At 37.1% G+C, this 12708-nt stretch overlaps 1 protein-coding gene across 1 annotated transcript; it reads right to left on the reverse strand.

The window, feature by feature from the left end:
- Positions 1 to 208: 208 nt before the first annotated feature.
- LOC148004491 (vomeronasal type-2 receptor 116-like) lies at positions 209 to 11803 on the reverse strand. The gene is made up of 3 exons (XM_087559638.1): positions 11515 to 11803; positions 4557 to 4857; positions 209 to 1143 (listed from the first exon to the last, which is right to left on the reverse strand). The coding sequence occupies exons 1-3, from the start codon at positions 11727 to 11729 to the stop codon at positions 274 to 276; spliced, it is 1386 nt and encodes a 461-aa protein (XP_087415764.1). The 5' UTR covers positions 11730 to 11803; the 3' UTR covers positions 209 to 273.
- Between the last annotated feature and the right edge of the window lie 905 nt (positions 11804 to 12708).

Here is a 12708-nt window from a genome sequence, read left to right on the forward strand (position 1 = left end):
ATTTTTTTACTCTTTAATCTCTCATTCAAAATTCTTTAATGCAAAGTAATTAACAAACATGTTAAAATAACATTGTGTGTGTGTGTGTATGTATGTGTTTAATTTATGTGTATTGAGTCTCTCACTTAACATAAACCTTATGGTCTTTTGGCTTTGCTCATTAGCCACATATATATATATATATATGTTTAACGAGGGATATTTTTTCCTTTCAAATACTGGGATTCATCCTTGCCCAGTTTGTAACTAAGATGTTGGTATCCAATTTAGATACTAATTGAGGTGGAGTATGTTTATTTTAAATGTCAACTTGAAACAACCTAGAGTCATATTTACCTGCATGCATCTAGGAATTAGCCCTTCCCAACTTTCCAATACTTTTATATCTACTTGTTGGAGACGCATATTGTGAAAGGCATGGGCCACAGCATAAACAGCATTATATATGTTGTAACGCTCATCATTCATGGCCATGTCAAAACTGTGCCACGGTAATAATTCCAATATAGTATTAGATAAGCAATGATTCAGTGTTTTGCATTCACATACAGACACTGAACAGTTAAAATAGGTCCATCCCAATCTCACCAGAGAAACAGCTTCTGGGTAAGCAGAAAAGTTTGTTTTCTGAATAAAATGCTTAAAAGTAGAAATCTCCTGATAATGGTGTGACAAAGACAAAGTTCCATGGAAAGAGTCAATGGTGAAGTCTCTTGACCTTGAGATGACATCCCATTGTGAGGTAGTGATCCACAATCTCCATATGCCTAACATTTCCCATCTTCTAAAGCTCACTTCTAGAGTAGAGTTCACATTACCATAAATGATGACAACATTTGCTGATGATGTCATTATTTGAAAATAATAAGTCTCAGCCCTTTCTATGTATAACTGCATGTTTGCTGGGATCATATTCACAAAAGCTAAACAAATTTCGTTTGTCTTCACTTCTTCTTTCATATCTGAGAGAAACTGAACACCCTGGTCATCATCTAAGATAACCAGTCCCACCCATTTCCAGAGGAAATGAATCATCAAGGATACCATGGCAAGAACGAGGCTAGTGTCCTTTGGTGCGATCTGATATAAATGAGGAAACAGATCACGGTCACTCAGACTATCATGAAATGGTCCATATGTAACCTAAATAAAACAGAATACCAGAAGTAACATGAGAAATGACACTGGCAAGAAGTTAACTTTAAGATCTGAAATTTAAAAGCCTCATTTGCAAATAGGAGAAAGGACTATTTGTTTACCACATTGAAATAATATTTTCCTTCCAGTAAGTTGGAAAACTACTGACCTTTCTCCATAGTCTATAAAATTCTTATTTCTAAATTTAGCATTTTTCTTTCAAATTTAAAGCATTAATATTACATGAGAAGAGTTTTCTTTTTCATTTTATTTACATTTTAAATGATAGACAGATACCAGGAACCAAAGTCAAATTGGGATCAGATAAAGCATTGAATTAGTCTCTTAACTGCTAAAGAAGTAGAAGCAGTCATAAAAAGTCTCCAAAACAAAAACAAAGACAAAAAAACCAGGCCTAGTTGGTTAAGGCAAAGATGGGTTTTTCTCTTCTTTGTAAACCATTATGGTTATGCAAATCTGCAAAGACACTATCTCAGGATTCTTGAAATATCTACAATCAGCATCTCCTGAGCTCTGAATGCTTCTGGACTGAGCTCAAACCAGAGAGACACGAAGCAGCACACAGCACACCAACCCACAGCTGTATCAGCCTCCTAAGCGGTAGGCTCTAACCAGACACCCAGAGATGAGGCATAGCCACTATTCCACCCCTGCAGGGAACCAAGCCTAGCAGCCAGAGTTCCATCTTCCTTCCAGTCCAAACCTGTAGCAGCAATGGTCAGGGGGCAGCATATCATGCCATACTCTATACCTCTGGCTATCTCCCAAGACTCTGGTTCTAACATGGCACACAGCATTCACAGATCATCACACCACTTCCCAGTCCACAGCCCTTCCTGGCTCTAAGGAAGTCTGCTCAAACCCAAAACATACAGCCCCACCTGCCTGGAAGGAGTACTGTTTCAATGTAGGACACTCATGCTAACACCAGAGACAACTAGATGGTGAAAAGCAAGTCAAGAATATAATCAACAGAAGCTGAAGCAATATGGTAACATCAGAACCCATCTCTCCTACTCCAGCAAGCCTTAGATATCAAAACACAAATGAAAAGAAAGACAGTAGCCTTAGCTACCATCTCATGAATGTGATAGAAGCCTTAAAGAGGAGAAAATAATTCACATTAAAAACAAAATCGAACATATAGAAGCCATTAAAGAGCAAACAAATACATCTCTCAAAGAAATGCAGGAACATGTAAACAGGTAAAGGGGATTAATAAAACAGCCTAAGACCTAAAATTGGAAATGGAAGCAATAAAAAAAGACAAATGGGGGAGCCCTGAAGATGTAAAAACTAAGAAAAAGAGCAAGAACTACAGACCTAAGCATTACCAACAGAATACAAGAGAAGAAAGGGAGAATCTCTTATAGTATAGAAGATACCATAGAAGAAATTGATACATTGCTCAAAGAAACTGCCAAGTGTAAATTTCTTCTAATTCAAAACATCCAGAAAATTTGGGACACAATGGAAAGACTAAACCCTAAGAATAGTAAGAATAGAAGAGAGTGAAAACTTCCAGGGCAAAGGGCCAGAAAACATCTTTGACAAAATCATTAAGGAAACCTTCCCTAACCTAAAGAGATAGTCACATACATTTTTTAAAAAAAGCCAACAGAACACCAGATAGTTGGACAAGAAAAGAAAATTCTCATGCCACATATAAGTCAAAATACTAAATATAATGAAAAAATAAAGAATATTAAAAGCTATAAGAGAAAAAGGCTAAGGAACATATAAAAGCAGATCTGTCAGAATTGCACCACACTTCTAAACAGAGACTCTAAAATGCAAAAGATCCTAAACAGATATACAGACTATAAGAGAACACAATTTCCAGACCAGGCTATGATACTCCCTCAAACTCTCAATCACTATAGATGGGAAAAAACTATATATTCCATGAAAAAACAAAATTTAAACAATATCTTTCTATGAATCCAGCCCTACAGAGAATATAAGAATGAAAATTCAAAAAAAAAGGGGAGGGTAACTACACCCAAGAAAACACAAGAATTGCATCATCTCATAACAAAAACAATAGAAGAGAATCACACACACACACACACACACACACACACACACACACAAAATACCACATCAAACAACAACAAAAATGACAGGAACTAACAATCATTGATCATTAATATCTCTCAACATCAATAAACTCAATTCCACAATTAAAAAGCAACAAAAACTAACAGACTGAATACGTGAACAGGATCCATCATTCTGCTGCATACAAAAAACACACAGCTCAGCAACAAAGATAGACACTACCTCAGAGTAGTGGAAAGTGCTGGAAAAAGGTTTTCCAAGAAAATGTATCTGGTGCAGAAAGAGACAGGAGAAAGGTCCAGTGGACCAGGGGAAGGAATGGAAATCTTTAGCTGCTTTGGAGGATCTCTAGGAAATCCCAGAGACCTGGGATAGGGAAGGCTACCAGAAGTCAATGTGGCTGACCTTAGCTGAGATGTCTAACAGGAGAGGCATGGAATCTGTAGAGGGCAACTCCTTTAGCCATGCAAGACCCCCCAGTGGAAGGATAAGGACACCAACCCACTCACTAAACTTTCAAACTAAAATTTATCCTATCTAAAAGAAATGCAGGGATGGAACAGAGGCTGAGGGAAAGACCAATCAATAAACAGCCCAGCTTGAAACCCATCCCACGGGCAAGCATTAATCCCAGACATTATAAATTATGATTTTTTATGCTTGCAGACAATAATCTAGCATAGCTATCCTCTGAGTTGTTGTACCTAACAGTGGATGGAAACAAGCATTTACCCACAGCCAAATATTAGACAGAAGATAGGGACACACATGGAAGTGTTGGGGGATGCACTGAAGGCCCAGTACAAGATGGAAAGTTTGCAGGAAGACCAAAAGGGTCTACAAATCTAAATCCCTGGCAGTTCTCAGAATCTGAGCCACCAACCAAAAACCTACACTGCTTGGAATGAGGCCCACCACCATATATATAATATATATATATATATATATATATATATATATATATATATATATATATATATATATATATGTGTGTGTGTGTGTGTGTGTGTGTGTGTGTGTGTGTGTGTGTGTGTGTGTGTGTGTATGTATGTATGTATGTATGTACATAAAACAGAAAGGCAGCTCAGTAGTCTTGGATCCTCTATCTGGCCTCAGTGGGAGAGGAAGCACCTAATCTGACAGAGACTTGATATGCCAGGGTGGGGAGATACCCAAGGGGTTCCCACCCTCTCAGAGAAGGGATGGCAAAGGACTCAGTGAAGGATCAGCATTTGTGATGTAAACAAATAAATAAAATATCAACAAGTAAAGAATGAAGGAAGGAAGAATAAGAAAGAAACAAAGAAAGAACATGTGTTTTAAACTCTACCCATTACACTTAACATCACCTGTGGAATTTTGAAGAGCTGCAGGAGTGTTCCCACTCGGGCAGAAACTGTCCATGTTGGTCCTGTAAGTGCTACATCACAGAAACTATACTCACAGATATAATTAGGATTCATCTCACCAGACTTTGAGAGCATGTTTAGGTTATTGAGATTTGTTGATGTAATGTCACACTGGTCTCCAAGAAAGGTAAATCCCAAGGTAGAGTTAGGTAAAAGATTAGGGTTCTTGTTGATCTCTTCTATGGCAAAAAGCATTACCAGAACATATGGGTATGTGTTCACTGGCAAACTGAAAACAAGACACAGTAATTACTGATGTGGCTCCAAACATAATAATCTTCAAATCGAATACAATGAGTGTTATGTACTAATGATATTTATCCCCTAATTTTCCGTGTTGACAGAATCTCCTTTAAGGGTAAATTAATATACAGTATGCTTCTAGGAACTAATAGTTGATAAACGGGAACCATTCAGAACTGTTTCATTGTGAAAGTTCATAATAACTTTTCCCCTCCTAGTCACACAGGAATGTTGTCAACTGACCTAATTCCATTCATGAATCAGAAGTATCCTATTAACATACAGTTAATTGCCTCATGTCTTCATTAGAGAAATAACAAAAATGAGAGTATTTTTATTACTGCTTCTATATCAATTCTTGTTATAAGTGTTTAAATAAATTATATCATCTTAGTTCAACACTTGAATGTCATATAAATCAAGAGATTCATTATTTTTCACAATCTGTAATCTGTTGTACAGCATATTTTTAGATGTTTGTGTTGTTTTCTATATTTCATTAGTCTTTGCTTTAAAGGGTAGCTCTTGCTCTTACATTCTCCCTTTTCATTCTTGCTTTCATATTATTGATTGATTGTTTTCTTTTTATTTCACTTAATTTTAATGGTTAATCAAAATGGTGAATTTTTATGGTTGATATTTTTTTTATTAACTTGAGTATTTCTTATATACATTTCGAGTGTTATTCCCTTTCCCGGTTTCCGGGCAAACATCCCCCTCCCCCCTCCCCTTCCTTATGGGTGTTCCCCTCCCAACCCTCCTCCCATTGCCGCCCTCCCCCCATAGACTAGTTCACTGGGGGTTCAGTCTTAGCAGGACCCAGGGCTTCCCCTTCCACTGGTGCTCTTACTAGGATATTCATTGCTACCTATGGGGTCAGAGTCCAGTGGTTGATATTTTCAAAGAACTTTCTCTTTATTATTTTGATTGCTGTTAAATTCTTTAAGTTCTATCCATTCATTTATTTTCTGAGCTTAAGTACAATATTCTGTCTACTACTTTGTGATCAAAATAAGAGTATGAGAACGACCTTTGCTCCTGGCAAAGTAAAGCTTTTTGGGCCTCAAATTACTCCATAAAGGTTAGTATGTTGAATGAATAATTTGTGAATAATTTTGTGAAAACAGTTTCTCTGTTAGCCATAGGTATATTTTTAAGCCATGTGCACATCTTAAGTTTAATTTTTAAAAGATTCATGGGGGCATTTACACTGCTGTGTGTGAAGAAAAAAAACTGGAAACCAGGGAAAAAGAATAGGGGTGGGAGAGAAGGGAACATGATCTTGTATTGGGAGGGAGGAAAAGGACTGAAGCCCTGAGAAGCAACAGAAAGGATAGAAACAGGCAACTTTGAGAGGAAGGAGATTGCGAAGACACTCTAGAATGTACCATAGACCTGTAAAGTGAGAGACTCTCAGAACTCAAAGTGGGGGATACCCTAGATGAAAGACCCTACAGTAGGGAGACAGAACTAATTGAATCCACCTCTGGCAGAAAGACATGGAACCAAGTGAGGGATTGATTTGTTATCCCACAGCCAAAGCTCTGACACATGATTATTCCTGTCTGAAAGAAATGCAGGTATGGAAATGGAGAAGAGCCTGAGGAAAGGAAGGTCCAGCAAGAGGCCCAAAGTAGGATGCAGCTCAAAAGGAGGCCTCAAGATCTGACACCATTACTGAAGCTATGGGGCATTCACAAAAATGGACTACCCTGACTGCTCTCCAAAAGACCCAACAAGCAGCTTAAAGAATCAGATGCAGATACGTGTACCCAACCCATGAACAGAAGCTGCTGAAACCTCTGGCTAAATTAGGCAAAAGTTCGAGGAAGCTAAGGAAGAGGGCAACTCTGTAGAAGGACCAGCAGTCTCAATTAACCTGGACCCCTGGTATCTCTAATACACTGGATTATGAAACCGGCAGCATGCACCAGGTAAGATGACGCCTCCAATACATATACAGCAGAGGACTCCCGGATCAGTCAGAGAAGATGCATCTAATCCTCAAGAGAATGGAGACCCCAGGAAGTTTAGAGGTCTGATGGGCTGGGTGAGGTGAGGAAATCATTGTGGAGAGGGAGAAAGTGTGGGGGTGGAGGAGGAGAAGATAGGTGGACCAGAAAGGGAATAAAATCTTGAGTGTATAAATAAATAAATAAATAAATAAATAAATAAATAAATAAATAAATAAATTTAAATGATTTTTTAAAAAAACCTGGAAGCCAGAAACTGGAAATGATCCAGGTGTCCCTCAAATGAAAAAAGGATAAAGAAAATGTGGTTCATTTACACAAAGTAATACTACTTAGCTATTAAAAACAAGGGTATAATGAAATTTGCACAGAAGCAAATGGGTAGAACTAGAAAATATCACCCTGAATGATGTAACCCAGACCCAAAAAGACATTTATGGTATGTACTCACTTATAAGTGGACACTACCACACTTGCTCTTGTAGTAGATCTTGAAGTCAAAAATGATGATGCCTCTACAAGTTCATTTATTGTTGAAAACTGTTTTCACCATCCTAGGTTATTGTTATTTCAGATAAATTTGAAAATTGAATTTTCTATCTCTGTGAAGAATTGGGTTGGAACTTTGATGGGATTGCATTAAATCTATATATTGGTTTTAGTAAGAGGGTCATTTTTATTATGTAAATTCTGTTGATCCATGAGCATGGATCCATGATCCATGATCTTCTGAGGTCTTCTTCAAATTCTTTTTTCAGAAACCTGCAATTCTTTTAATATAGATCTTTCACTTGTTTCATTACACATTTTATACAAATAATATTTTACATTATTTGTGATTATTGTAAAGGGCATTGTCTCCCTAATTTCCTTCTTAACCAATTTATCCTTCGTGTAGAGAAAGACTACTGATTTTTTAATGCAGAAAAAGACCAATAGATCAATAGAATAGAATTGAGGACCCAGAAATAAACCTACACACCTATAGATACTTGATCTTTGACAAAGAAGCCAAAACCATCCATTGGGAAGAAAAGACATTTTCAACAAATGATGCTGGTTCAATGAGTGATCAGCATGTAGAAGAATGCAAATTGATCCATTTTATCCTCTTGTACAAAGCTCAAATCCAAGTGGATCAAGGACCTCAACATAAAACCAGATATACTGAATCTAATAAAAGAGAAAATAGGGGAAATCCTCAAACATATTGGCACAGGGGGGAATTTCCTGAACAGAACACTAATGGCTCAGGCTCTAAGATCCAAAATTGGCAAATGAGACTTCATAAAATACAAAAGCTTCTGTAAGGCAAAGGACACAGTAAGGCAAAACAGCAACCTGTAGATTAGGAAAAGATCTTTAACAATCCTGAATCCAATAAAAGGTTAATATCATTCAGATGCTCCCACTCCTTCTTAAAGGGGGGGAAATATACATAGGAGGGAATATGGAAGCAAAGTTTAGAGCAGCAACTCAAGAAATTACCATTTAGAGCCTAACACACATGTGGCCCGTATATATACAGCCACCAAAACAAGATAAGATTGATGAAGCTAAAAAACATTGCATGCAGAAAAGGACTGGAAATATATCTCTCCTGAGAAACACATCCAGAGCATGTCCAAAACAGAGATCAATGCTAGCAGCAAACCACCAAACTGAGAGTAGGACCCCCTTGGAAGGAATTAGAGGAAGTATTGAAAGAGTTGAAGGAGCTTGCAAACCCATAAAAACAACAATACCAACCAACCAGAGCTTCCAGGGACTAAACCACTACCGAAAGACTATACATGGACTGACCCAGGGCTCCAACTGCATATGTAGCAGAGAATAGCATTGCTGGGGCACCAGTGGACCCCCAGTGCAGGGGATAATGGGGAAGGGTAATAAAGGGGATGTACAGGGGGAATACTCATATGCGGGAGGGGGAGGGAAGGGAATGGGGGCTTATGGACAGGAAACCAGGAAGGGGAATAACCTTTGAAATATAAGTAGAGAAATATATAATAAAAAGTTTTTAAAAATGGTGAATATCCAAAATATGCAAAGAACTCAAAAAGTTAGACTACAGAGAACAAGCATCCTTATTAAAAATGGGGTACAGAGCTAAACAAAGAATTCTCAACTGAGGAATCTTGAATGGCTGAGAGGCACCTAAATAAATGTACAACATCCTAAATAATCAGAGAAATACAACTCAAAACGACCCTGAGATTCCACCTCACACCCATCAGAATGGCTAAGATCAAAAACTCAGGTAACAGCAGATGCTGGCAAGATGTGGAGAAAGAGGAACACTCCTCCATTCCTAGTGGGATTGCATTCTGGTACAACCACTTTGAAAATCAGTCTGGAGGTTCCTCAGAAAATAGGAAATAGTTCTACCTGAAGACACAGCTATAACAGAGTGTATACCTATAAAATGTTCCAAAATGTAACAAGGACACATGCTCCACTATGTTAATAACATCCTTAATTATTATTGCCAGAACCTGGATACAACAGATCTCCCTCAACAGAACAATGAAATCAGAAAATGTGGTACATTTACACAATGGAATACTATTCAACTATAAACAATGAGGACATTATGAGTTTTGCAGGCAAATTAAAGAACTAGAAAAGATCATCCTTGACCAAAAGGATGTGCATGTTATGTGCTCACTGATAAGTGACTATTAGCCAAAAAGTTCAGAATACCCATGGTATAACCCACAGAAACCAAGAAGTTTAACAAGAAGAAAGACCCAAGGGAGGACACTTTATTCCCACATAGACAGGGGAAGCAAATAATCATTTAAGTCAGATGGAGGGAAAGACCTGGATGGGAGAGGGAAGAAGGAGAAGGAAAAGGAGAAAAATCAGGTCTGAGGGTAGAGGAAGAAGAGTAGAGAAGCCCAGAGGGCCGGGAAAATGAATGGAAATTTGCAGCTCCTCAGGGAAATGAAAACGTTACACAGCAGCAAATCTCAGAGGCTGAGATTAGATTGTACAGAGTCTAGAATCTTCCAAGACCAGCCCTAGGTTAGCAGAGGCATTAAACCTCTGAGACAACAATTATAACAGGAGATGAAAAAATACTTTTACAAAATTTAAGTTGACATTTTTGAAACAGAATGCCTACCAGTTATAGTTTTTACCTGATTCAAAGGAATATTTAAAATAAATGTGTCCTGTATCCATACAGAAAGGAATTAAGATTGAATATATAAACAGAAACATGGAAATTATAAAAGCTGTTCTATGTCTGTTTCCAAAGCTATAACCACAAATAAAAAGTATTCAATGTAAATATATACATTTTAATTGTCATTCCCTATCATTTAAATGATGTTTAATTTGTTTGAAAAGTCATTGCCCACGAAATTTTTCAGTTCTACCTCACCACAATTTCCCTTTGCCTCTCTATTTCTTCATAGGGTAATTTATTAGCTGACCAAGACATCTTAAAACTGCTGTTTCTCTGTATATATTGTATTTACTGCCCATGGTACATTTAGAGAGGAACAGAAAATGTCTTTCAAAAGAATAAGTTATACCATTGTACCTTTAGTAAACAGATATTACCCCACAGAATATGCATATTTAACAAAATTATCCACCTTTGTGCATGGAGAACAGGACTTAAATACATAAAGGGTAGATACTTCCGACTAAGTATAAGAAATATTTGTATGAGCCATCAGAATCAAAATGTACACACTGCAAAATGTACAAAATTTGCATGTACAATATGTAAGTCACCAAGAGAAGAAATGTATTATATGTATTAAATGTATTATAATCAAGAGAATTAATAACATGAAAGTATTTTAAAATAATACAGTAAAAATATTCAGTAGTGAAAAGATAACACAACTTATAACATTCAATTTTACTCTAAAATGTTGGCACCTACCCATAGTAACATCTCTGATATAAGATAATTGAAAGAGCTATCATTTCTTTCACTGACATCTTCTGTTTTATCAGAACTACAAGTATTTCACTAGAATCTATTACCTCTATAATATTTGAATTTTCAAAGGTAGACTATGCAACAAAACCTGACACAGAGCATTCTTCAAATGAGTGGTTGTGATATTGCAGGCTAGGGAAAATTAAATGAAAACAAAAACCACAAAAATATCAGTGTACAGTCCTCTCATAACTATAGTAAATTTCATCTCAAAAAGCCAAAGACCATAGATAGCAGGATGTCCTGGGATGCAAATAGTCTGAAAGAATACATAATATGTATGAATTCACCTATCCAAAGGAAGAAAACAAGTATAAATTGGCTGTTTTCTCAGGATTGGTATATTTCATATTTATGTTAGGCAGTTGAAGGAACATTCTAATGCTAAACTAATTCCAGTGGTTTGAATTGTATTTCTATGTGAGATAACTGTGTCCCAAGCATACAATGGCAACTCTTGAGAAAGGGAGGAATCTATGATAAGAAAAATAGGGAGTGCTATCTCTCATACATCCCATCTTTATAAATCAAAGTCTATAAGAAAGAAAGATAAAATAAACTGATCCACTTCTAGAAGGCAAAAAAGAAAAACTAAATTTCAAGTGTTTCCTAAATTGCTTTGAGTGGGAAAAGAGGAGAGTCACTTAATGCCTGTCTTCCCAGTTATATTTCAGTAACAGAAACATGAACACACAACGGAAGCACTCACGGAAAATCCAGCAGCACCCTGAAGTGATCTTCCACTAGATGAGAAGGTATTGTGAAAAGGATGAAACCACAGTCCTTCCTCATGTTGCTCTCAAGATTTGCATTTTGATTTATTCTCCAAAAACAACTGGCTTCTGGAAAACTGCACAAGATGAAAGAAAGTCTCAGCAGCAGGAAGAACACAATCAAAGTGTACGCCTTTTCCATGTCTGCCATTCAGTAAGCCTGAGCAGAGGTTACATGGGCAATCCCATGGAAACACTCTGATCATTTAGTCATGGACACGTGTGTGCCTGGTTTTTATTACCATTGCTGACTAGAGAGGCAACTCAAATTGGTCATGAATCCTTGTCATTCAATCTGACCACAAACTCCCCGAGCTACTTTCTTCTGACTCTGTCCAACTGTCCTTAGAGGAATGCAAACAATTGGCCCAAGGGCTTTACATTTGAAGTAAATATGAACCATAAGATGGAAAATATGTTTTTAAGATCGTCCATCCTTGCCTTAGGGTAGTTATTTCATTAATGTTCATGGCATCGATGTTCTGGGGATAGTTAGTCTCAGGCCTGTGTCAGAAAGCCAATTGAAATCTCATATGTGAATTTCATCATGGGATCCAAAGTAAGAAATGAGATTAATGAGGTTAAAAAAATCATGCATACACATTCCACACAGACCCTATGCAAATTATGATGTCATCATCCATTATATGCAGAGGTAGTCTCACATACTGACTTTTCAGCAATCAAAAAAGTATTCTGTAGGGATATATTATTTCACAGTAGTCACACTTATGGATTCAACCAAAAATTAATGCCATTTTGTAATACAGATAACCAATCATAAATGAAATTCAGAAGTTAATCTAATCCTTGGTCTACTAACTTCTAGTTTGTGCATCAATGTCTATGCAGACACTAAACTTCATTCATATATGACTTCTAAAATGTCACATACATTTCTGCTTGTTCCCTTCTAAGGATAAAGATCTTGTAATGGAACACGTATCACTCTGAACCCACTATCCAACTTGGCCTGGGAAGCAGGTAGGCTAAATTTACATCTTCATTACTTCCTGACTTTCTCCAAATTCACCCCCAGTCTTACACCCAGATTGTAGCAAACCACATACTCTTTACCAGCTACCCATCTGCAATGTGTTACACATATCTTTCCTTTCCAACTTCCGTCC

Source organism: Rattus norvegicus, chromosome 7 (genome assembly GCF_021556685.1).
Source record: "Rattus norvegicus strain SHRSP/BbbUtx chromosome 7, alternate assembly SHRSP_T2T, whole genome shotgun sequence".
In the NCBI taxonomy this organism is placed as follows: Eukaryota; Metazoa; Chordata; class Mammalia; order Rodentia; family Muridae; genus Rattus; species Rattus norvegicus.

What these genes read in the sequence shown, in the direction of transcription:
- LOC148004491 (XM_087559638.1), bottom strand. Translation starts at nt 11,729, where the DNA reads ATGGCAGACATGGAAAAGGCGTACACTTTGATTGTGTTCTTCCTGCTG. An exon ending in AGGGTGCTGCTGGATTTTCC is followed by an intron (nt 4,858 to 11,514) that starts GTGAGTGCTTCC and finishes TCTTGTTTTCAG; the next exon opens with TTTGCCAGTGAACACATACC. An exon ending in TTCCACAGGTGATGTTAAGT is followed by an intron (nt 1,144 to 4,556) that starts GTAATGGGTAGA and finishes TGTTTTATTTAG; the next exon opens with GTTACATATGGACCATTTCA.